Raw genomic sequence first — 23902 nt, 5'->3', positions numbered from 1 at the left:
ATGTATAGCCCCCACACCTATGGCACCACAAGGCAGGGGATGAAGGCCACAGAGCCGAGGGACCTGGTGTATCAGCTTCTATGGAGCTGGTTAAGAGCAATCCGGTAAGTTATAACACCAGAAAAGAGTTTCCCACCATGGACTTTCCAAAAACATTCCAGCTGCCCCCTAGTCGATCTCAACTCATGGCCACCCTATGAATGAAACATCTCCAAGACCCTCTGTCCTCCACTGGTCTGCTTAATTCCTGCAACCCCATACCTGTGTCCTCCTTAATAGAGTCCATCCATCTAGCATGTGGCCTTCCTCTCTTCCTAGTTACCTCCATCTTTCCCAGCATTATTGTCTTTTCCAGTGAGTCCTTTCTTCTCGTGATGTGTCCGAAGTAAAACAGCCTCAGCTTGTTCAACTTGGCTTCGAGGGAGGTTTCCGGCTTGATCTGCTCTAGGACCCATTTGTTTGTCCTTTTGGCTGTCCTCAGTACTCTTCTCCAGAACCACATCTCAAATGAATGGATTTTCCTCCTATCTTCTTTCTTAACTGTCCAGCTCTCAAATCCATACATGGTAATAGAGAATGCAGTGGCTTGTATAATTGTAACTTTTGTGCTGAGTTGTACATCTTTGCATTTTAGAATCTTTTCTAGTTCTTTCATAACCACCCTCCCCATTCTTACTCTTCTTCTGATTTCCTGACTGCAGTCCCCATGTCTATCAATGTTTGATCCTAGGTATGGGGATTCTTTTACTATTTTTGTTTTCTTTATGTTCAGCATTATGTTCTGCCTTTGCACTTTCTTCTTTGATTTTCCCTAGTAAGTGTTTCCAGATTACTATTGCAGGGAAATAGGGATGCTGTGTTATATGGGTCCAACTCTGAAGGACTCTTCCTAAGCTGCTAGGTGTTTGTGGAGATGGTGAAATTTTATCTCGCCCACCTGGCTTCTCCCATCAACTGTCTACAAAATCTTATAAGCCAAAGATGTGCAAAGGTTAGATCTAGATCTACTGACAGATCTCCTGAGAAAGTTTTGCAGTACATCTACAAGAGAAGCCGAAAGAGTCAGAGACAATTACTACCTCCCCCCCACCACCACCTATTCTGTTCTAACTAGCCTGCTAAAATGATGGAGAGTAGGGCAGTGCCAGGGATTGAGCGTGTGTGTGTGTGTGTGTGTGTGTGTGTGTGTAAGACTCCAGAGATCAGTTCCATCACTAAACACAAATTCTTAGTCACGCACTGTTGTAGGGCATCGTGCTATTATTTAACTCTATATCTAGTATACCTGGCCTTGAGCCACTGTGGTGAAGTGTTTTGGGTGCTGGACTGGACTCCAGGAGACCAGCATTTGACTGATAGCTTTAACTTCAGACTAAAACAACAACAACAATGACTGGAAACCCACTGGGTAACCTTGGGAAGTCATACTGTCTCAGCCTCAAATGAATGCAATGGCCAACCCTACTGAACAAATCTTGCCAAGAAAACCCGGTGATAGGTTTGCTTTAGGACTACCATAACTTGGAAACAATTCAAACGCACAGAATAACAATGCTTAACCTTAAACTATTGATGTCTACAGTGGGCTAGCTATGTGTTAAAATGTATAGAAGACAGTCTTCTCTTTTAAAGGTTGTCAGAGGACAGTCCCCCAGCCCAAGTCCACTTTAAAAGTAAGAAAATGTTAAGTAAGGAGACCTGAGAGGGCCTTGAAGTTGCCCTCCACTGTGAGCATTATAAAAAGTAGGCAGGTGACACTTGTCACAGTTTCCCTCGCTATGGTGAGATGGATTGCTTTTCTGTTTAAATTTGTTATACAGTTGGCCCTCTGTATCCATGGATTCATTATTCATGGATTCAAACATTCAGAGCTGGAAAATATTTTTAAAAAAATATAAATTCCAAAAAACTTTGGCATTGTACAAATAGACACTATTTTACTACAACACTGTATTTAATTAGGTTTGAGCATCTACAGATTTTCATATTCACAGGTGGTCCTGGAACTAAACACCAGCGGATTCCAAGGGCCCACTGTAATTGTTTCTAAATTTGTATCTATATGTTAAACATATTTAAATGATATGCAGATCTTTTATTCTTTTTTGTTTGACGAATTTCTTCATTTTGGCAATGCATCAGTGGCTTGGTCAACCTAGTCTGCCCCCACTCCTCCATCACTTCACATCACTTTGTAGAAAGGGAGTCTGAAATGTCAGAATCATGCAATCTCATTATAACAGAGATTGCATGATTCTGACATTTCAGCCTCCCTTTCTACAAACTTCTCTTCCCCACCACTAACCTGCTTATGACCCTGTCTAAGAAATGTTAGGATTTTGAAACTTGCACCATATTTTGTGTATATAGACAGTCCTAATGAAAACTATTGCTTGCCAGTGAATTTTCTGTTTTGTTTTTTGTTTGCTTGTTTCCATATTGGTCCAAAGGTCTCACTTTATTTTGCACCAGACTCTAGCTGATCAAGTCTATAATCCTGTCTTGTGTATTCCTGCACTGAGAGCTAGTGTAACATAGTGGTTTAAGCACTGGACTAAACGTTGAAGACCAAAGTTCAAATTCCCACACAGCCATGGAAATCCACTGGTGATCCTGGGCAAGTCACACTCTCTCAGCCTCAGAGGAAAGCAAAGGCAAACCCCCTCTAAAGAACTTTTGCCAGGAAAACCCACGACAGGGCCTCCTTAGGGTCACCATAAGTTGGAAACAGCTTGAGTACACACAACAACAATGAATTCCTGCATGACAGTAGGTTGAACTCAATGGCCCTTATGATCCCTTCCAACTCTAAGAGTCTATGGTTCTATTCTAGTAAAACCAACAGAAAAGTTGATACCTGCTGTTGGTACCTTCTGCATTGTTGCTCATTTCTCTTCCTCACAGAGAAACCACCACATTGCTGTCTCAGTTTGCTAAGTACCAGGCCCAGTGGGTACTCGAACAGGTTTCCGGTAATCATCTGCTGCAGACTCTGTGTCCATGTCTGGGATCCTATATAAGGTCAGAGCATCTACCAGAGAATAAATTGTTTGGCTTGGCTGGTTTAGAAGGAAAGGAGGATAACTGAGTCACTAATTACACTCTTAACTAGAGTAAGCAGACCATGCCAGAGTTATTCAGGCTTTGGATATATCTGGGTTGGACTACTACCATGCATTCTGCACAGGAACAGCTCTGAAGGCAGTTTGGAAGCTCCAGCTGCTCCAAAATGCAGCTATTCTGTTGCTTTGTGGAGCCTGGACAATCATTATTATGTACTGGTTAAACTGGTCCCCAGTGCACTTCAGATTGCTACTTTTTTCTACTAACAAACATTGCTTGAATTTTTTCATGGTGCTTATGATCAGCCACAGCCTGCTCATGTGCCCATCACATTTCATCAGGTCATCCACCAAAAAAGGTATTTTTGGAGGAGGCCCCCATCACTTTGGAATTTCCTCTCTTGGGAAGTACAGTTGGCTCTGCCACCAACAGCTCTTAAACAGAACTTAAAACCTGGTTCATAAATCTACTTTTATTTGAAACTCTGTTAATAGATTGATGGATGCCAGTCTGTATTTGCAGTTGATAAACAAAATTAAGGGGAAAGGGGTTAAAAGTTAGCAGTGAAAATTTAGAATATTGCAGGTTGAGTCTCCCTTATCCAGAACATCAAAATCCAAAATACCCCAAAATCTAAAATTGTCCACATGGGTGGCTGAGATAGTGACACCTTTCATTTCTCATAGTTCAATGTACATAAATTTTGTTTCAAGCATGAACATATTAAAAAGTATTGTATAAAATTACCTTCAGACTATGTGTATAAGGTATATGAAACATAAAGGAAGACTGTGTCTAGACTTGGGTTCCATCTGCAAGATATCTCATTATGTATACCTGCAAATACAGGTATTCTGAAATATAAAAAAACTCCAAAAATCCAAAACACTTTTGGTCCCAATAATTTTGGATAAGGGAGACACAACTTGTAAAAGCCAATTAAATCCTTTAATAGAAGTGCAGAGAACAGCTAAAATTTGGTAAAATGTGCATGTATGCATGTGCATGCCTCTTCAAGTTGCCTGTCACGAATGTATATGTTTTCTTAGGTAAGGAATATTCAGACGTATTTTTGCCAGTGCCTTCCTCTGAAATATACCTTATAGTACCTGCAGGGTCTGACCCTGCTTAGCTTCCAACATCAAACTGGATGTGGTATCTTTAGAGATTTAGGGCCTATAAAATTAATTTAAGCACTATTAAGAGAAGACAGCCAGTGTGGTTAAATTAGGATTGCATGAGATTTGGTTTGCTCAGCCATAGAAACCTACTGAGTAACCTTAGGCAAGTCACAGTCTCTCAGCCTCATAAGCAATGTCAACCCTCCTCCCATGAAAACCCCATGATAGGTTCACCTTAGGGATCCCTATAAGTTGGAAACAACTTGGAGGCACACAGCAACATTACAGGTTATGTTAGTGCTTAAAGGCCAATGATTGGTCCAGAGATATACCTCCTGGAGAAAGAGGGGCACTGAAGAGGCCCTCTTTGTAGAGGATACCTATCAAACTCATGAAGGTTATCTTTTAAAATCTTTTCAAAACAAAAATTTAAAAGGACAATTTGAAAGTGTCAGACAACAGAAATTTTCTTTTATGTCTGAAGTACTAAGCCAAGTTTTAAATTTATGTGGAACTTTGTTTTAATTCTAGTTTTGTACTAAAGCTAATTTCATCCTAAACAGGAGATTGGGGTATCTGTGGGACTTGTTTTAAAAATCTGATATGTTTTGCTTTTTTTTTCAAAAAACAAACAAAAACAAAACAAAAATCTTAATGGTGCCAACACAGAAAGAATGCTCAGCTCACGACAAACCCCAAACAAGAACAAGAAGAAACAGCAAACAGTAGACAGAGCCCCAAGGACCAGCACAATGAAGATGCTGCAACTTCTTCCAGCTCTAAGAGAGAGAACACATCCCTTCCCTCCCAGTCCATCTACAGCCTATTTGATGGGGAGGGGAGGCTGGATATCTTCCGCATGCGCAAACTTGTCTACGAGAGAGGTACTAGCAAAACAATCTACACACTAGGAATCTTCTTGGGGATGGCACAGCCTAGTTTTAGTATCCTTCATCTCCTGAGTGGGTAGATAGCTATGCTGAAAGCTGGACTGACTATTAAGGATGCTATGCGGGAAACCAAGTTCAGTACCATAGCGCTGAACAGAAATATCACAGTTGTTGGACTGATCAGTTTTCATTCCCCCAACCACCCTGTGTAAACTATAAGCTGTTCATCTTGCCTCTTTCACCAGACACTGTGCTGCTGGTTGCAGACCATATGGGTTGAGAAGTGATTGCAAATCAGGCAACCTCCCAATGTGTCAAATGACAAAGGCAAGGATGGGAAACCATTAGCACACACTCCCAGCTGATTCTGTAGGCCTTTCCCACCCTATTTCTGCCAAAATTATCTGACGCTTGCGTCTGGCATTTAAATCATCACCAAAATCTGGCACTTTCTATAAAAAATAAAGCCCTTTTGTCCTTTCCTTTCCTTCTACAAGATAAGGAGACACTCTTCTCTAATAGTCTGCAGAGTTCTATATGCATTCTGGCACCCTCCTGCACCACTGAGATCCTCCATCATAGCCACCAAATTTTGGTACAGGAGCCCTGGCAACATCAGTTGAGGCCTAATTCCCACTTACCTTTAGATACAATTCCTGAAACCGGTTCAGCAAACACAGCGGTTCCCACTGTGTTTGTGCCAGTTTCAGGAATCAGTTCAGGACAGCCGCAAGGGGAGGCTGGTAAGAAGGTTGCACAGAAACCCAGGAAGCCGGTAAAGAGGCCGCGGGGAGCAGAAAGAAAGAGGCCAGGGACAGAGAGGTCGGAGACAGAGCAAGCAAGAGAGGCCAGTGACGGGAGAAGGCCGGAAACGGAGGGAGGCATGGCCGGGGCGGAGAGGCCGGGGGAAAGCCACTGCCAGTGGGAACCAGGGCGAATTCAAATCCGATTTGAATCCGCCTGGTTCCCACTTGGGCTGAATCAATTTATTTCTAAATAAATCAATTCAGCCCAAAAAACACCCCATTTTATCAGCATCTTTTTGATGCTGGGTAAAATGTGGGTTAAATGGGTAAAACCATGCCCCCCCATTTCCAAATTGCTTCAGTGATTAAAATTAAGTGGGAACCATGGTGATTTAAACCGAATCATTTGGAATCATGATCCAGTTTAAACCTTAGTGGGAGTTAGGCCTGAATGTCAGCAGTAGTAGCAGTGCAACCCCTGGTGGTTTAGGGGAGTTCAGTGCAGTCCTGCAACACTAGGAAATTCCCCAAGCCTGAAGTTAGGCAACTTTGGCGGGTTACAGACCGCCTGTTTGGGGCGGACTGCACCTGCCCCTTTCCCCGGGGTATTGGGGCCTCAGTGTCCAGAGCGGCAGCCGCTGAGGCCCCGATCCGCCACTTTTCAGGCTGGAGGGAAGCAGCAAAAAGCCCCTTCCCCGCAGCCTGGAAAGGGGTGTCCTTGGGGCTTCAAGCCCCAAGGACACCCCGCGGCGGCGGGGAGGAGGAGAAAGGGGCCGCTTGGCCCCTTTCTCCTTTGGTCCACTGGGCGCAGCTGTGTGAAGGCTGCGCCCAGCGGACCAAACCAGGAAGGAGCTCCAAAACGGAGCTCCTTCCTGCTCCGCGCTAAAGGTGCACTAAGCACCCTGGCGCGGAGCGAGGACATCATGTCCGTGCCGCCCCGTATAAAGGCGGCGTGGTCGTGATGTTGTCATGGCTGCTGCCGTGTGGAACGGCCGCCACCATTTTGTGCGCACAGAGCGCGCACTAGGGTTAGGGGGTGCGGAAGCACCGCCCCTTTCTAACCCTAGTACACGCTCTGCACGTACTTTCTGGCCCGTTTGTAACGGGCCATAATCATCACAAAAGAAGCACATTCTCCATGCTGATTGGGAAATCATGGGAATTTAGTCCCATAAGTATTGATTCCAAGCTCTGGATCAGATCCTTCAGGCACTTCTTATGTTCTTAAAACAAAAGGTCATACTCTACAGTGCTTCACACAAACGCCTTGACCTCTAAAAGATTCTGTGCCCTCTTGCTTTGTAATTCTTTGCTATTTGTAATCTATAGATCCCACCAGAGATCCTCATTTGAAAATATGAAAAGAAAAGGCAGGCCACTTAAAAGCTGAAGCCAGTTCTATCCTGTTATCATGTATCCCTAAGGGCCCATAATTTTTACTCTTGGCTAACTAGCCAAAACAAAAATGATGAGCATCGAGGACTGGGCCATACCAAAAGGTGGGCACATCACTAGTCTCCCCTCTGGTTTGGCTGCTCTACTGTCCAGGTGCCTAAATAATAAATTGGTTGAACTACCCCAGCTTTTCTCCCAACTTTGTAGTTAGTTATTGAGATTGTCTCACAACTACCAGGATGATACCGATTGCTGCTCCAAGAAAGAGCATCCATTTGTTACACTCTGCAAGAGTGGTTGCATACTTCCCTCATGGCAAGTGAAAAAGTGGATGTCTGCCTTGTGTATGTCATCTAATGGAGGTTTTGGACAATACTGGTGCACAGTAGGCTGGAGTAATTCTAATCAAGTGTGGGGTATATTACATGATCAGGTGTATATTTTGTGATTCTGAACAAGACATAGGGGAGGGCACAGAATATAATAATGGATGCTAAAGACCACTTCCAGGTTCTTTACTTTTCTGCATATCAAAGTCCAAGCAAGATCTTTTTAGAAAGAAAGGAGCCAGGTAGTGAGGGGAAGCAAATTCAGGAGAGAGCAATATCAAGTAGAAAGATAGTAATGGGGAGAGGTGCTTAACCCTTTCCCAGAGAGTTATCTTCTTCTCTACCCACAGAACAAAGTCCCCCACCAGGGTAACAAAAAATAAGTTTGGAAGCTTAAATTAGTGGATCAGCTCTGAGTCGATCCCACCAATACTGCACTGCTAAGAGAGAATGAGGAGGGTGTCTTTACATCTCTTGAATGATTGTTACCCACCATGGCTGGATGTGGGGGTTATTTCTTGTCTAAGGCACCCACCCTAGTGAGAGAAAAATCACCTGGAAGTTTCTTTTTGGCGTGTATCCTGAGAAATCCACAACTGAAGAAAGGAGAGAGCTGGACCAGCAAATGATCTCTCAGTATCACTGGATGAAACAATCATGGAAACAGCGCTTCCCCTGGGCTGCCACCATGAGAGTTCACTCTGACTGTAAGTGCCACCAGTGCCTTTTAGCTTTCTGTTTATCTAGGATCCTCCCATTGGGTGGGGCAACAGAGTCCTCCCCAATTTCTTTTGCAGGTACCATAGCTAGCAGGTGCTATGGTGCTTACTTCTCACTTTCCCCTACAGTGGAGCTTTGTTTGGCCATCCAGAAGCATGATGAACAACAAAGGGAACTTGATGCAGCCAAGCCATCTACAGATATTTACAACGAAGTGAGTAATAAAGCCATAATCAGTACTCTGGGAGTTGTGAAGTTTAGTCATAGGGGTGGGCCTTTACAGAAGTGAACCACAGCCTAAATCCAATTGCTAGTCCAAACTACAGTAAACCTACGGGAACAATGGCCAACTTGGTAAATCAATAGTTACAATAGTTATTCCGCTTAGGAACAGTAAGATTTAGGCCAATCACCAAAAGCCCTGGGCAGCCAGACAGAGCAAGCAGTTTAGACTGGGAAAACAGTATCAAAAAACCCAAAATTAACCCAGTGTTGTGGATCCAGTCTACTCTAACCCTCACTCCCCATGCCTACTTCTATCTTTTGATTAAACTGCTGGAAAACTTGATTGTGGCTCTCATTATGTTGTCCCCAGATGTTAAATTGTGTGCAGATGACATGTGTACCACCACTATATAACAGCTATGATTAGGCTGAAAATGCTTTTTTCCCAAATGGCACTCTGTATTATTTACGGGGACTCCCATAATGTGCACGCCCATGTGTGTATGCCTCCAAGTTGCCTGTTGACTATTGGACACCCTATAAATATCATAGAGTATTCATAGGCAAGAAAGGTGGTTTTGCCAGTTCCTTCTTCTAAAATACAGCCTACAGCACCTGGTATGTGTTGGTGGTCTCCCATCCAACTGCTGACCAGGGCTGACCCCTCCAAGATCAGAGGGGATCTGGTACTTTTAGGGTATTTATGCACTGTGTGTATATACAGATGTCTTCAAGTCACCTGTCAACCTATAGTTATCCCATGGAATTTATAAGGACCGATTAGGCCTTATACTAACATTGATACAATTCTCTTTGCCAGGATAACTTGCCTCTCCAGTACATCGATGAACGGCAGTTCCAACAAGCACTAAAAGACATTGATGTTGACGTTCCCCAAACTGATCGGCATAGAACCTTCTTCCAGTAAGACACTGCTCCCCCCACACCCACACACATACACACTTCCTCAGTCCTAACCAAGCCAAAACAAAGAGCTGGGTAGTGGCACACAGCAAAAACATAGTAAAACCAGGACTTGTTAATTCAGATTATTATTATTATTATTATTATTATTATTATTATTATTATTATTAATACCCCTCTCTTCAGGAAGTTCCTGGTGGGCACTCATGTCCCTAGTGTTGATGTCACTCAGTGCAGGTGCCTGGGGCTTTGGGAGGGGGATGCCCACCACCCAAATGCCTACCGAGGGTTTCTGGGGAGGATGCTGGACATGTGAGGTGCCAGGGAAGAAGGGAGGGGTGCATGTGTGCGCGCTTGACCCTCCTTCCCCAGTGCCTAGGTCAGCTTAGAACTGTTTATTATTTGTTTACTTACTAATAAAAATATTTGTTTTTCACCCCATATCACGAGCTCTTAGGGTAGCGTACAAGTAGAACAGTTACCTTTTTGGAATGCAGTCACCAGGATATCCTAGCCAACATGGTGACTACCCATGCTGACTGGGAGATTATGGGAACTGGTAATCCAATTTCTAAACTGAGTCTATAATTTATGTGTTGTTTTTGATTTGGTAGGATTTAAGGTTGTCCTATCCACTCCTCATTTAGAGTACTAGAATGCTTGGGCAGATTTCACCAAAGTTTGCATATGGCTGTCTTCTTCTCCAAGAAGGAAATCATAACATGTTACTTTCTGGGATTATCTGGCTTTCTATAGCACTCAGTTTGACATATTTGACATATTAACAACCTCTGAGTGTTCGCCAGCTGAAATTTCTCTCTCTTCCTACTTTTCAGTCTGCAATATGCAAAAAAGAAGCCATTCAAAACTAAAACCTGATGGCAAAGACAGATATGACATCTGCTATTGTGTCTCCTGACAATTTCTATTTTAATGTTTAAAAGCAGTCAATAGTACTCCAGTATTGTTCAGAGCTACAGTGGCCACTTAGGCATCGCCACAGAAAAAAAAAAGAAGAAGATATGTGCTTAAGCTTTGCATATAACATATCATCAAATCTATAAACGATTACTATAATTTAAATGGAAATACAAATACAGCACCTCTCACCTTAGTGTGTAAGACAGTGACCTGGTGATTGGTCAGCCTGCCTGCTCAGCCTACTGTCCAGGTAGATTCACAAGTTTAAGACCACTACTCTTCCATCTTATCTTTATCTTGAAACTAAACTTGATCTGGACAGCCATTCAGATAGATGACATCTTCCTTTAGAGGTCTCTCCACTGTAAAACAGAACACATGGCCACACTGCTTATGGCCTTTACATTGGATGAAGGGGTGTTTTAACTTCCCACTGAGCTGCTTTCTTGGTAAACACCCACCTTGGTAATAGTGCTGGGGGCAGGGAGCAGCAGGGATGGGGTGGATTAAATTGGAAAAACAGTGCATGACAAAGGATATCACTTTCTTCCCCTGGAACCACTGCTCTTGTCAAACTAGAGCCCCTGCCCTGTGCTTTAAAGGTGGGGGGGGGGGGCTTAAGAGGAAGAGGAGAAGGAGGAAAATTTATTACATTAATGAAATGCCTCATAAAACTAGTTCTTTGTGCATAGTACAACAGTTAAATACATCATAATAAAAATTTTAAAAACCACAATGAATCATTGGAATCCAGCATAGTATAAAAATCTAGGAAGCATGTATCAACAGAGCACCACAAAAAATACAAAATACAAAGATAGAACAAACCAGCTAAAGCCATCTTCAAAATACGAAAGTAATAGATCAAAAATGCATGAAGTGCCTGCAACAATAAAGAAATCTTCTGCCTGGTGGCGCAAAGATAATTGTGCAAGGTGCCAGATGGGCTTCCCTGGGGAATGTTCCAAAGCAAGAGTGATGGCCACCAAGACTGCTCTCTCTGTCATACCCACTTGCCAAACTTTGGCTTTCCTAGATGACCTGATGCCACAAGTGGGAGGAGGCATTCCATCAGGTGCTATGATTCTGAGCCTTGTAATTATTTATTGGTCAAGACTAAAACCTAAAAAAGTTACTTTTGGGGACTCCATCTTGCTAAATCCCCCAAACAGTATGAATATAGGTTAGACTGCCTGGGAGAGTCTGGGAGCTGCAGTCTAGAAAAGTAGTATTTCCAAACTTTGGTCAAAACCTGTATGTTGAAGTGGGCCTAGAAACCAATTGGAAGCCTGCAAAGGACCACAATAATATTATTGTAATGTCTGGATCCCTGCTAAAACAGTCACAGCCATATTTTTCACTAGCTGAGGTTTCTGGCCAAGTTGAAAGGCAGGTGCACATAAAAGAGATTATGGGAGGTTACCAGAGCAAGATTATCTGTCTCTAAATAAGCCATAATAGTCTGAGGAAAGGAACTCCAAGCTAGAAAGGCTATTTGATCTTCTAATAGCAGTAAGGGATCCAGGAGCATCCCCAAGCTACAAACCTCATCTTGCAAAGGGAGTGCAATCTTCTCTAGCTCAGTATGAACCCAGGTCATCTGGTCTGAGTAACTGCCTACAAGTAAAACTTGCATTATGCCTGCATTGAACTTCAATTTGTCAGGCCTTGCCCAATCCCATTACTGTGTCTGGGCACTAGTCCAGCACCTGCATACCTTCCTCTATGAAGAGAAGAAATCAGAACTCAAAAAGGTGCCTGTTTTGGACTACAGCTCCCAGACCCCTCAGTCTGTGGCCACAGCAGCTAGAAGATTCTGTGAGTTTTAGTCTGGATCTGCACTGCAGAAATAATCCAGTTTGACACCATTTTAACTGCCATGGCTCAATGTTATGAAATTATGGGAATTGTGATACCAGAACTCTCTGACAGAAGGCTAAATTTCTCATAAAACCACAGTCCCCAGAATTCCATAGCACTGAGCCATGGCAGTTAAAGTGTATAAAAATATCATTTCCATGCTGTAGGAGCATCAAAGCAGCTTGTCATAGATGTATGGACTGCACAATATTCGAATCCCACTGCTCTTGACCTCACTCAAAGACTTTGTGTATAGTTTGAACATCAAGGGGACCAGACAGAGCTTTTGCCTTTCTATCATCACTGAGTAATCTCACCCAGCCTCCATATATCTCAGATAGGAGCAGAGTTTCTCATTCAGAATAGGGGGGGCCTACAAGGCTGGGCACCTCTCTCTCTCTCTCTCTCTCTCTCTCTCTCTCTCTCTCTCTCTCTCCCCCTCGCTCTTATTTTTTAATCAAACCTGGATGTACCAACCTGTGGCTTTTCTTTCTCTTTACAGATGTGAGGGACTAGTGAACCTACTTTATCTCCGAGACATTCTCATCACGTACGTGGCCTTCCACCAAGGTGAGGAAAGTGCTGTACAGAACCTGCTTCCAGGAATCTTGTCTGATGGCATCAGTTCTGTGTCTGCCAGTTTCTCTGCTCTGTTCACCTCCTTTTCTGACACTTTACAGCTCTGCCATTCATCATTTATATAGTGCTTTTAATTTGGCAAGTCCTTTTCAATCCAAACTGTTTGTCAAAGAAGTTTAGAGCATTTCCCAAGGAGGTTTTGGAACTGAACCAGCTTTATTTTCATGGGTAGCTGCTGAACATCCCTGCTGCTATCACTCATATTGTAGGACAGCCAGGCTTCTCAGGGTTGAAGCACTGAGGTGTTTTGATGAGCAGGGACCCTGGCATCAGCTGGCACCCCTCTCAGGCTTCTCTATTCTCTCTGAGCTTAGTAGCATTCCTCATAGTAGTGCTGTGTGTGAATGAGAGAGGGGGGGGGATATTACCAGCAACAATATATTGTTGTGAGAGAGCCCTGATTTAACACAAATATTTAGGGATATCTTGGTCTTAAGTGGTAAATTACGACCTCTTAGCTCTTCATGAAGATGAAAATTGCTAGAAACAATTTGATTTGTCAAGATGGATCAATACTGCTACTTGAATTTTGGACTCTTCAAGGGGGCAAATATAAAGAGACTACCATGGTGAGTTGCCTGCATTTCAAAATCTACCACAACATCATGGATAATCACATTATTATTATTATTATTATTATTATTATTATTATTATTATTTCTTACCTGACTCTCCCCATGGATTGAGGTGGGGAACAGCAACAGACCAACAAATACACAACTTCAGTTAAAAACACAACATCAGTTTAAAAGAACAAACTAGGCACATATCTAAACAAGCCACATTTTAAACTTAATCAATTAATTTTTGAGTGACTTTTATTTATTGCAAATTATGTATTTTAATTTATCAGTGAATTCCCTGTTTTGTTTTTCTGCCACATGTTCTTGATAAATCACTGATAAATCCTAGATTTTCCTTGAAACGTTTTAAAATGGCAATAAGCATTGCTAGCTTTCAGCCCTCCCCTGTTATGTCTTTACAATGTACAGCACATGTTGGGGAATGGAAAACTACACTACTTTTGCCTGCCCTACTGCTGCAGCTCTGACAGCTAGGGCAGGGGGGCTATCAGAAGGAGGTTGGGGTGAGCTACTAGATGTTGTTGTGTGCCTTCAAGCCACTTCTGAGTTATGGTGTGACCAAGGCAACTCTGTCACAAGAGTTTCTTGGCAGAATGTGTCCAGCAGGGTTTTGCCCTTGCCCTTCTCTGAGGCTGAGAGAGTGTGACTTGCCCAAGGTCACCCAATGAATTTCCATGGCTGAGCAGGAATTGAAATCTGGTCTTGCAGTGTCCTAGTCCAACACTCAAACCACTATAGCATGTTGGCTCTCTGATACACACACCCAAAATGGCAGATGTACACCATCCCTGGAGCCAGAGTCATTATTTTTACTTCAATGAAACCACTGAATGATTTTTTTAAAAAAAAAGTAATCAGCAGGTTGGTGGTAAAAGCCATCTTCCACCTTCTATCCTGGTCATTGCAAATCTGCAGAGTTTAGGAAGTTAATTTTGTTCAGATTCCTATATGTCAGTCTAACTGGAGATAGATACATCTTTACTTGAGCACACAAGCCCACAGATCCAAGCATGTAATGGAAAAATCAAGTTGGCTTGTGCATGTCCAGACTGCCATTTTACATAGTTGCAAGGTTAATTTGATCTTTTAGGGCTGTAGTCCTGTGCATACTTAAATTAGCAGAAGCCAGTACAACCTACATCTAATTAGATATCCAGAGGAAATATTATGTAATAAATATACCAATGTGTTACAGGGTATTTATTATTCATTTTGCAGTGTGCTTTGAACCCAAATAATGAGCATTTGCTTTGCTTTTAAAGCAGAGAAGGCTAGGTTATTGCAATGGAAATAAATACACACAGCATATAGTCAGTAGAGAAATCATTTGCAATGTGTAATTGTAGAGGTGTGCTCAGATAGCCATCCTTGAGTAAAAATACAGGGGTATATGATTACACAAGGCCCATAAAATGTTAGAGGAAATTATCTTACTTCTTGACTCTGTAACACTATCATTTTTCTAGCTGTTATGGTTCTACTTCTAACTAGGTCACCTAGATTTCAATTTTGTGCTTGCCATGCTTTGGCCAAATGGCTGAAATTTTGGTTCACACCTCTTGCACTACTTCTTTTGTGCTTCTCATTCCTTTGTCTTCACTGCAGACATTGGGTACTGCCATGGCATGAATGACTTTGCCAGTCGCTTTCTGGAGACCCTGGATAATGAGACCGAAGCCTTCTGGTGCTTTGTGGGATACATGCGACGTTCAGCATGGAGGTTCACAACCATGGGTGTGCGCCGCAAGACACGTGAGTGAGAAAAGGAGGGCTGAAGACAGATGCAACATTCATTGGACAGTGGCACTAGTTTAGAAGCACCAAGACCACATTTGATGCAAAAGTAATCTGCAGTCTTAAGCTTGGAAATTATTGATAGTAGTGACAGGATAATTCCACAAATTTTCAGTGAAAGGGAATTGTGGAAACCACCAACTGCCTGGTGCCTGTGATGTTATCCAGATATGTTGTCCAATTATCACAACATTTTTGTACCTTTCCAGTATATATAAATTTGTATTTAAAAAAAAAAAGAGTACGGGAAAGGGTGAACCTGTAAATGTTTAAGTATACATGTGTATATTTAAAAAATAAAATAAAATAAAGGTGAGTGGGCATCCTGCCTGGAACATAGGAGAAGAAGCAAAATTGGCACGTAACCTGCATTTCAACTTGTTAAAATGAACATCTCTCATGCAAATTGCAAAATGAGGAGAAAACTGCACTCATAATGAGGTTGGAAAACCCACTGTGGCTTCTTCTGAAATATTATTGCTGTCTTCTGTTAGGGAGCAAAAAAGAGATGAGAGTGGGCAGTTACTAAGCAACAGGATAGAAAAAGGGGGATCTTTAACTAATACATGTAGGTGCAATGTCTCCTGACTTCTATTGGCTGCACTGTACATATTAGGCTTTGGAAGATGAGATTATAGCTGTAGGAAAGGGCTGTGCTGTGCACTGTTAAATCTATAGTGCTAAGAAAAGGTAAATTCTTCAGCCTGTATAAATGATACAAAGAAGCCAAATGCATATAGATGTATAATTTAATTGAAACTTGGGAAAGTAACCTTTTGGACTACAATAGCCAGAATCTCCCAGCCAGAACAGACAGGAGGGTTCTGGGAGTTGTAGTCCAAAAAAGTAACATTTCCAAGTTTTTGGTTTTTCGGGTTATGTGGCCATGTTCTAGAAGAGTTTATTCCTGATGTTTCACCAGCAACTGTGGCTGGCATCTTCAGAGAAGCCATCAATCTGCATTTCTCTGAAGATGCCAGCCACAGTTGCTGGCGAAACATCAGGAACAAACTCTTCTAGGACATGGCCAGATAGCCCAAAAATCCCACAAAAAACTATGGATGCCAGCCATGAAAGCCTTTGACTTCACAACATTTCCAAGCTTTGAACGTATTCAACTTCTGATAATTATAAAGATGACAAATTGCAAGATGGACAAGGTGATCCACTGACTGACTCCTGCACACCCTAATGATTTTCCTTTGGTCTTGGGGACGTTTCAGCAAATGATTGTGTATGTCTAATTTTTCATGTGAACATTCATTTGGCTTCAAGGTGATCTGACCTTTTTTGCCAATGTGGCACAGTAAGATCACACAGTCGGTTCTTTTGTCACCCACCATCACCCCCTCTTGCCCATTGTTGCTGCTCCTCCAAGAGAAAAGGGAGGAGATGACAGCAAGAAGAGAGGTGCTGGGAGGAGGCAGCAGGAGATCCACAAAGACCTCATTCTCTCCTGCTGTGTCCATGCAGAAATCTGCGAGGAAGTTCTGAGACATGTGGACCCAGAACTGTACAGCCACATAGAGAGTGTGTCCAAGGAAAAGCTGATCTTCTGCCTCAGGTAAAAATGAGTCTGCCCATCCAAGAAGGAAGTGGATATAGAAGTGATTTTGACTGGAATTTTAAAACATTGGGTATTAGCCTAATTCATTGCCCTTAATTTTGGATTTAATCCATTGACAGTGATCATTTTAGGGGGAAACATAATTATATCATTGCTTCAATCACTAATTCTGCACTAGTAACTATAATTAATTATAAACTGTAGCTGGTTTTAAGTATGTTTCAAAGAACATAATAGATAAAGAGGATCAAAAATGGTCAGCCCCTCTGCAAATATGCCCCAAAATTAAACAGATCAAAATAACATGATTTTTCCCTTATTACTCAACTTTAACATTGTTCTCATTTAAGCATTTAAACAACTTTTATAAGCAATGCTGAAAGCTTTGACAAATTAGAGATCATGAATTCATCTTTAATCATTTTCAAGCTCTTATTCTAACACAGCATTATTATCAATCACAAACTCGAACAGCTTTTCCCAACCTTGGGTCTTCAGATGTAGTTGACTCCAGTTCCCATCATTCCCAATCATTGGCAAGGCTTGCTTGGCATGATGGGAGCTGTAACTGAACAATAAATATCTGAGGATGCAAAGTTGGGGAAAGCTGCTTTTAGAGGCAACCACATTCTGCAGCAAAAAAGCTGAATTTTGTGACTTGTATAAATCAAATCATGCAAATTAAGCATATTTTTAACAATTTCTTATGCAAGATTACTCTGTACAGTCAGCATCTATATATCTTTTAGATATTAAGCCATACAGAAACCATACAAAAACCTTTGCTTTTCTTCTTGCAAATTTGACCTTCTGTATTTCCAAAGGTAGACTTTGGAATTAACCAGCTATGGTTTATAATTAATTCATTTTTCCAAGAAGAAAGGTAATCACATTACCTTACGGTTGTAACAAAGAAGGGTAACCTCACTCTTCTTGAGATGTCGCTTTAATATTCACTTGTGTAGTTATGTTGGGGTGGGCTCACTAAATGGTGGCGAAGGAATATTTCAAGTGCTGACTGGCACTAGTGTCTCTTGTTCTGCTGAGTGTGTTAAAGTCACAATGAAGGGAGGACAGTGTGTTTTGCATCATAGGCCAGTGGCATTCAGATGGTTTTTTTATCCCTTTGTGTTTAAACCCACATGTCTATTTATTATATGCTGCATATAAGTCTTTTCTGATTTGATGCACCCCAGTTGCTCACGATCCCAACTCCCACCAGTCTTATCCAGCATACCAAATGGTCAAGAATACTGGGAGTTGCAGTCCAGAACATTTAGGGCAGTGCTGTTTAAAGTGATGGTCTGTGGAGTGGTACCAGTCAGAGAGCCATCAATCTGCATAGAGATGCCAGGAAAAAATGAAGCAGTGGTCACTAGTGGACTCAGATATGGGGATGACTGTTTCCTAAATAGTTTGAAGTGTGCGGATTTTAAAAAGGATTCTCAGGCCTGTTACAGACAGCCAAAATAAAGCTGCTTCGAGTCACAGTGGAGGTATGGTGTTTCAATGATGCATGCGTCCTAAGAGTCCAGAAGCCACACCAAAGCCATGCTCCAGCCCTGGAGCGTGGCTTTGGTGTGGCTTCTGGACTCTTAGGACACATGCATCATTGAAACACCATACCTCCACTGTGACTCGAAGCAGCTTTATTTTGGCTTTTCTGTAACAGGCCAAAGTGTTGTTTTGCATTTTGAAAATCCTACAGGGCTTTGGTTGAGACTGTTGAAAGATTGTATTTCCTTATATAAACCAGCACATGCCTTAAGATCTGCAGGGGAAGGCTTTCTCTCAATTCTACCACTTTCACAGGTGCAGTCAGTAAGGATGAGAGAAGGAGAAAGACAAAGAGAGAGAGAGAGAGGTCCAAAACACACTGCAGTTGAGACCGCTTTAATTGTCCTGGCTAAGTGCTAGGGAATCCTGAGAATTGTAGTTTATTATGGCACCAGAGCTCTGTGACAGAGAAAGCTAAATGTCTCACAAAACTTCAGTTCCCAGAATTCCCTAGCATGAGAGAGAGAAAGAGAGAGAGTCTTCTCGAACTCTCTTCCATGGAAGGTCCAACTGGCCTCTTCCCTGCCTTCTTTCCACCAGCAAGTGAAGATGTTTATTTATATTAAATGAGGCATTAGGTGACAGCAGATAAAGCTTTTAATAGGAGGGAATGTAATGTTTCTATTTCATCACGTTTAAAAATTAATTTCAATGCTGTTTTAATTTATGTTTTTAACTTGTGTTTTAAAATTGGTTAGTTTAATTGTATTTTAACTTTTATATTAAGATTTTTTTTAAAAATTGTATTGAAACTTGCCAAGAAAACACTATGATAGGTTTGCCTTAGGGTTGCCATAAGTCAAAGATGACTTGGAGGCACACAACAACAGCAAATTGTGTTTTTAAGGTATCATGCAGTGCCTTGGGTCCTGCAATGGGAGAAAGGCAGGATAAAAATAAAATAAAATAGATAGATTAGCCTGCCTAAAAACAATAATCCCTTGAAGTGGAAGCTTCTGCCCTCAAATTTAAATTTCTATTTTTAATTTAGAGGGGAGGCCAGTTCTGAATACTAAGTGCTGAGAAACATGCACTGTATCTAATCCATGGCAACCTTCCAAAGTAGATGCCAGGATTGAGTCCCCATGGGTTGTTTGTATAAGATCTAAGCCTGGCAAAAGAAGAAACACCCACAAATGAACTACAAGGCTTTCTCTAAGGAAGGGGTGTGCACCATTGTTGGGGGAGAAGAAGTTCTTACCTTATTGATCCTCTTTCATGCACCTTGGGCTCCTGCACAGGTGGCTGCTGCTACTTTTCCAGAAGGACTTAGACCACCAGGATGCTGTGAGAGTCCTAGAGATCAGTGCTTTGGAGACAGAGAAGATGAATTTTGGAGCTTGGATATGGCGGACTCGTAGAGAAGGTGAGAACTTTATTCTTTGGAGGGCAGATCTAATTTCAGGTTATTTAGGAAGTTTTTGGGAGGGGGCATTCCTAGGGAAGAAAATCCAAATGGGCCAATTAATAGCTTCTCATGACTTGGTCATGAGTGTCCAATGCTTCTTTTATAAGTATGTATTTAATTTAGAATAAGACTGAGCCACTAATGCCACATCCTTTCTCCAGTGCCATTTCTGGAAAGAAATCTCTCCATATATGTCCACATGTCTTCATGCAGCAAAGTTGTCATGGTCTTTCAGGTCTAAATGCCATCTTAAAGTGACAAACGGTTTTTAAATAAAACATTTTAATATTTAAAGCCCTCAGTCATGAAGAATACAAAATTATATTCCTATTTTGTCACCAATGCCTTGGTATTTTAAAAATGCATTTGGTAAGCATCCTACAGTACAATTTTAGTCTGAAGATTAATAAAATCTTCCAAATAAAGGGGGATGATAGTGGTGTCACATTTGACAATTTTGCAGAATTTGAACCTGTGTAAATTTATGTTTTTGCTCTAGCAGCAGAAGAGAAAAGCGGAAGGTTTCCTCAGAGGAGAACCCAGCCTAACAACCCATGCCAGTCTTATCCCTTTGTCTCCCACGATTGTCATCCCCTAATGTCTTTCATCAAGATAGCTTTCAGATTTATTAATCCTGTTATCAGAGCCATGGTCTAAAAGAAAGCTGCAGGGAAAACACAATATTCTCTGCTCATAGGTGAAGAGGTACCTGCTCCATTCAGTTCTGTGGACCGGGATGAGATCACATTTGAGGTGCTGCTTTGCATTGCTGTCCTGATCCAGAACAGGAAGCAACTGCTACAATACCATGATGTCAATGACTTTTTCCTGTTTGCACAAAGGTATGCAAAATTTCCCACTAAGAACTAAATCTCTATGCCGTAGTAGTTAGGAGGTGGGACCTAGAGAAACCAATGTGTAGTCCCCACTGAGTCCCAGAACTCACTGAGAGGCCTTTGGCCAGTCACCTTGTCTCTTTCAGCCTGACTTACCTTACAGGGTTGTTATGAGGATAAAAGTAGGGAGGAGGGAAACATGTACACTGCCTTGAGCTCTTTGGAGAGAAAGCAGATATATATGTGTGTGTATTACTAACAAACAACCCTCTTTCTACAAAAAACTCAGTAGATATATTTTGGATTATGAGATCACTTAATGATAATATTTTGTACGTCTAAAACAGTAGAAGAATTCAAAGCATTCCACAGGCATTACTTTTCAGAACCATACAGCAACCCTCCAAGGTAAGACAGTACAGAAGGCCCTTGCTATCCACTGGGGTTTGGTTACAGGACCCCCGTGGATATAAAAATCCATGGATATTCAAGTCCCATTAAATACAGTGGGCTAGTAAAATGGTGTCTCATATATAAAATGGTAAAATCGAGGTTTTCTTTTTGCATTTTTTTTAATGTTTTCAAGTTGTGGATAGTTGAATCCGTGGATAAGGAATCCGTGGATAAGGCGAGCCAACTGTATTATCATTATTGCCCTGCTGCAGATGGAGGGCTGAGGCCAAGAGACAGTAGCTTGCCTAAAAGTCCCCAATAAGTTAATGGCTCTCATGTATAGCGTGCGGAGGAACCATAACACCGAAGTAAAAGATCTGCTTTATACCCAGAATGTCCTGTGTTCACAACTCCACTTAAAAGGACCAGGTAGCAAGTAATAGGAAAGCATTGGGCAAATGCTGCACATAATCAACAGTACCAGGCCAGAACAAGGCAATTTGCCCTGTTCTTATGGCCTAGAAGGTCAAACTACCTCCAAACTCCATATCTAGGTGGCACTTGGACTCTGTTCTTGGATACCCATAGGGATTCTCCTTCCTCATTTCTCTGATCCAAAAGGACAGCAGACTGCCCTGTTACATTAATGTCATTGTGAACAACATGGTTCCTGGTTTCACGCTTGGTAACTTATAAGCGTAGTTGAAGTCAGTGGCATCGGGGGGGGGGGGGGATGAAGACCACACCAGGTGACACCCCAGAAGGGGTAGTAAACCAGGGAGACAGGCAGGGGTGACTGCCTTCCAATTCCTGTGCAGCCGTGGCCATGCAGGACTCAGAAGGCCAGGGGGTCTAAGAAGGTTGAGAGCATTGTATGCACTGTGGCAGCAAGGCAGGGGGAGATTGCCCTTTTTGCACCTCCCCAGGAAGCCCCACCCCCTGCAAAAGTGGGCAAAGGGCAAATTGTCCAGCACTATTGGACTGCAACTCCCAGCACCCCTCACCATTAGCTAGGGCTAGGGCATTTTCTATGCCCACCCTTGTAATAGGCATAGAAAATGCAACCAAAGATTTCACAAAAAAAGGTGGGGCTTTTCAAACAAGATTTGAAGGAAGAGACAGGAGTGAAAAGATTGGGGGCTAGTAGCCAGCCATACACCCTAAAGTTTCACAAACAGTGTACCTTTTAACTAGCAAGTGATGTGGAGGACTAAGTAAAGCAGTAGGTATAACTCAGGGTCTAATGCTCCAGACAGCTTACTCCAAAAGTTGCATTTTGAAACTCCAGCTGAAGCCAACAAAGAGGAACCAGTGTTTCTTCTGCCAGTTCCTTCCCAGGCCCTGTTATCTGCCTTCTCTCACCGCTTTACCCAGTCCATTTTTCATCTGCTGACCAACACACTTGGGAACCTCTAGGCATAGAAACAGATTACACATTTGTGAAAAGGAATGGGTCTTTTTCTCTCCATCTTCAGCTGGAGATTTAAAGGGCAATGCCAGGTGTCAAGGGCAAGAGGTGGCAAGCCATATGCTATCCATATGCCTTTCTTTGGCACTTCCCTGGTATATTTCCTTGGTCCCAGTGTTGCCAGCAGAGTAGGACTCTGGAGTAAATCCTAGACTAGAGCAAGAAGTCCAAATGCACCACAGGACTTGCTCACCAAATTTTGAATAGTAATAGTTACCATTTAAAGTAGGGATGAGGGGATAGTTCAGAACTGGTTTCAAGAATCAGTTCAAGAAATGGATTTTCCAGTAAGTGGGAATGGGTCCTTCAGGTAAGGTGAGGCTGCTCTGGGATTTAGTCTTAAATTTCATGGAGTTATCCATAGTGCTAATCCCTAAAGCAAGTTCAGCTCCTCGGATACACTTTCAAAGTTAAAACTAAACCCCAGAACAAATTCATTGACCTACTGACATGAAAGCCATCAGACACCACTGTGGAAGGCAAGGGGTGTATCTGTAGGATCATTGTCCAGAGTCTAAAGTTACTTAACTCTATCACTGTCAAGCCACTAATGCTAGAATAACTGTGTGTAAAACCAGACTAGATCCCATCAAAGAGTCAAGTCCAGTAGACTTGCCAAACCACAGAATGCTAAGGTAGATGGGGCATCCTTTGGAACCCACTGTACTTATGCTCTCAAAAGGCAAACAAAAATAGAGTCTTGATGTAGATTCCAACAGGAGAGATGATATGAAAGATTGCCATCAAATGTCATTCATGGTGGACTTAAACAATGCTAATGTCACAATAGGTTGCAAGGCAGACTTCAGCTGAACACTCTACACGGGGAGGAGAGGACATAAGTGACATGTGCCAGAAAAGCAGGACTCTACAGATGACTACAATGAACATCCAACACACACACTCCATGGGAGAAAATGGACTTCACTACCTCCTGCAGGAAAAAAATGAGATCACATCCTCTTTGGGAGCAAATCACCAATAAAACTATAAGCATATCAACTAAACATCATGTCAAGGCCTCTTCATAAGCCAACCTAGTAGTCCTTAGGCATCCCTTCATTCAAAATGGATATCTTACACTACTAAATTATGCTAGCTTCACAGTTGCTGTGTACCTCCAAGTTGTTTCTGACTTATGGCAACCCTATCATGGGATTTTCTTGGCAAGTTTCTTCAGCAGAGGTTTGCTGTTGCCATCCTCTGAGGTTGAGAGAGTGTGACTTGCCCAAGGTCACTCAGTGGGTTTCATGGCTGATCTGGGAATCAAACCCTGGTCTCCAGAGTCACAATCCAACACTCAACCACTGTGCCACAAAACTACAATTTCCAGAATTCCATAGCACTGAGCCATGGCAAATAAACCAGTATCACACTGCATTATTTCTGTAGTGCAGATGCAGCCAAGTACACACGAAACTAATCAGGATAAAGTTAGGAGTTTTCATAGCTGGGAGAGAAG

At 42.2% G+C, this 23902-nt stretch overlaps 1 protein-coding gene across 1 annotated transcript; it reads left to right on the top strand.

The window, feature by feature from the left end:
• LOC149322657 (TBC1 domain family member 15-like) lies at positions 1-23415 on the top strand. The gene is made up of 12 exons (XM_089530877.1): positions 1-104; positions 2905-3021; positions 4854-5068; positions 8072-8251; positions 8393-8478; positions 9310-9413; positions 12697-12764; positions 15023-15169; positions 16685-16775; positions 19577-19701; positions 20441-20585; positions 23231-23415. Exons 1-12 carry the CDS (start codon positions 1-3, stop codon positions 23280-23282), a joined length of 1434 nt encoding a protein of 477 aa, XP_089387003.1. The 3' UTR covers positions 23283-23415.
• Positions 23416-23902: the final 487 nt, after the last annotated feature.

This window comes from Sceloporus occidentalis, unplaced genomic scaffold (assembly GCF_023333645.1).
Source record: "Sceloporus occidentalis isolate IW3139 unplaced genomic scaffold, rSceOcc1.0.p SCAF_1, whole genome shotgun sequence".
NCBI classification, from domain to species: Eukaryota; Metazoa; Chordata; class Lepidosauria; order Squamata; family Phrynosomatidae; genus Sceloporus; species Sceloporus occidentalis.
This window is presented reverse-complemented; position numbering and strand designations above follow the sequence as displayed.

What these genes read in the sequence shown, in the direction of transcription:
- LOC149322657 (XM_089530877.1), top strand. Translation starts at nt 1, where the DNA reads ATGTATAGCCCCCACACCTATGGCACCACAAGGCAGGGGATGAAGGCC. An exon ending in CATGAGAGTTCACTCTGACT is followed by an intron (nt 8,252 to 8,392) that starts GTAAGTGCCACC and finishes TTTCCCCTACAG; the next exon opens with TGGAGCTTTGTTTGGCCATC. An exon ending in GTACGTGGCCTTCCACCAAG is followed by an intron (nt 12,765 to 15,022) that starts GTGAGGAAAGTG and finishes TCTTCACTGCAG; the next exon opens with ACATTGGGTACTGCCATGGC.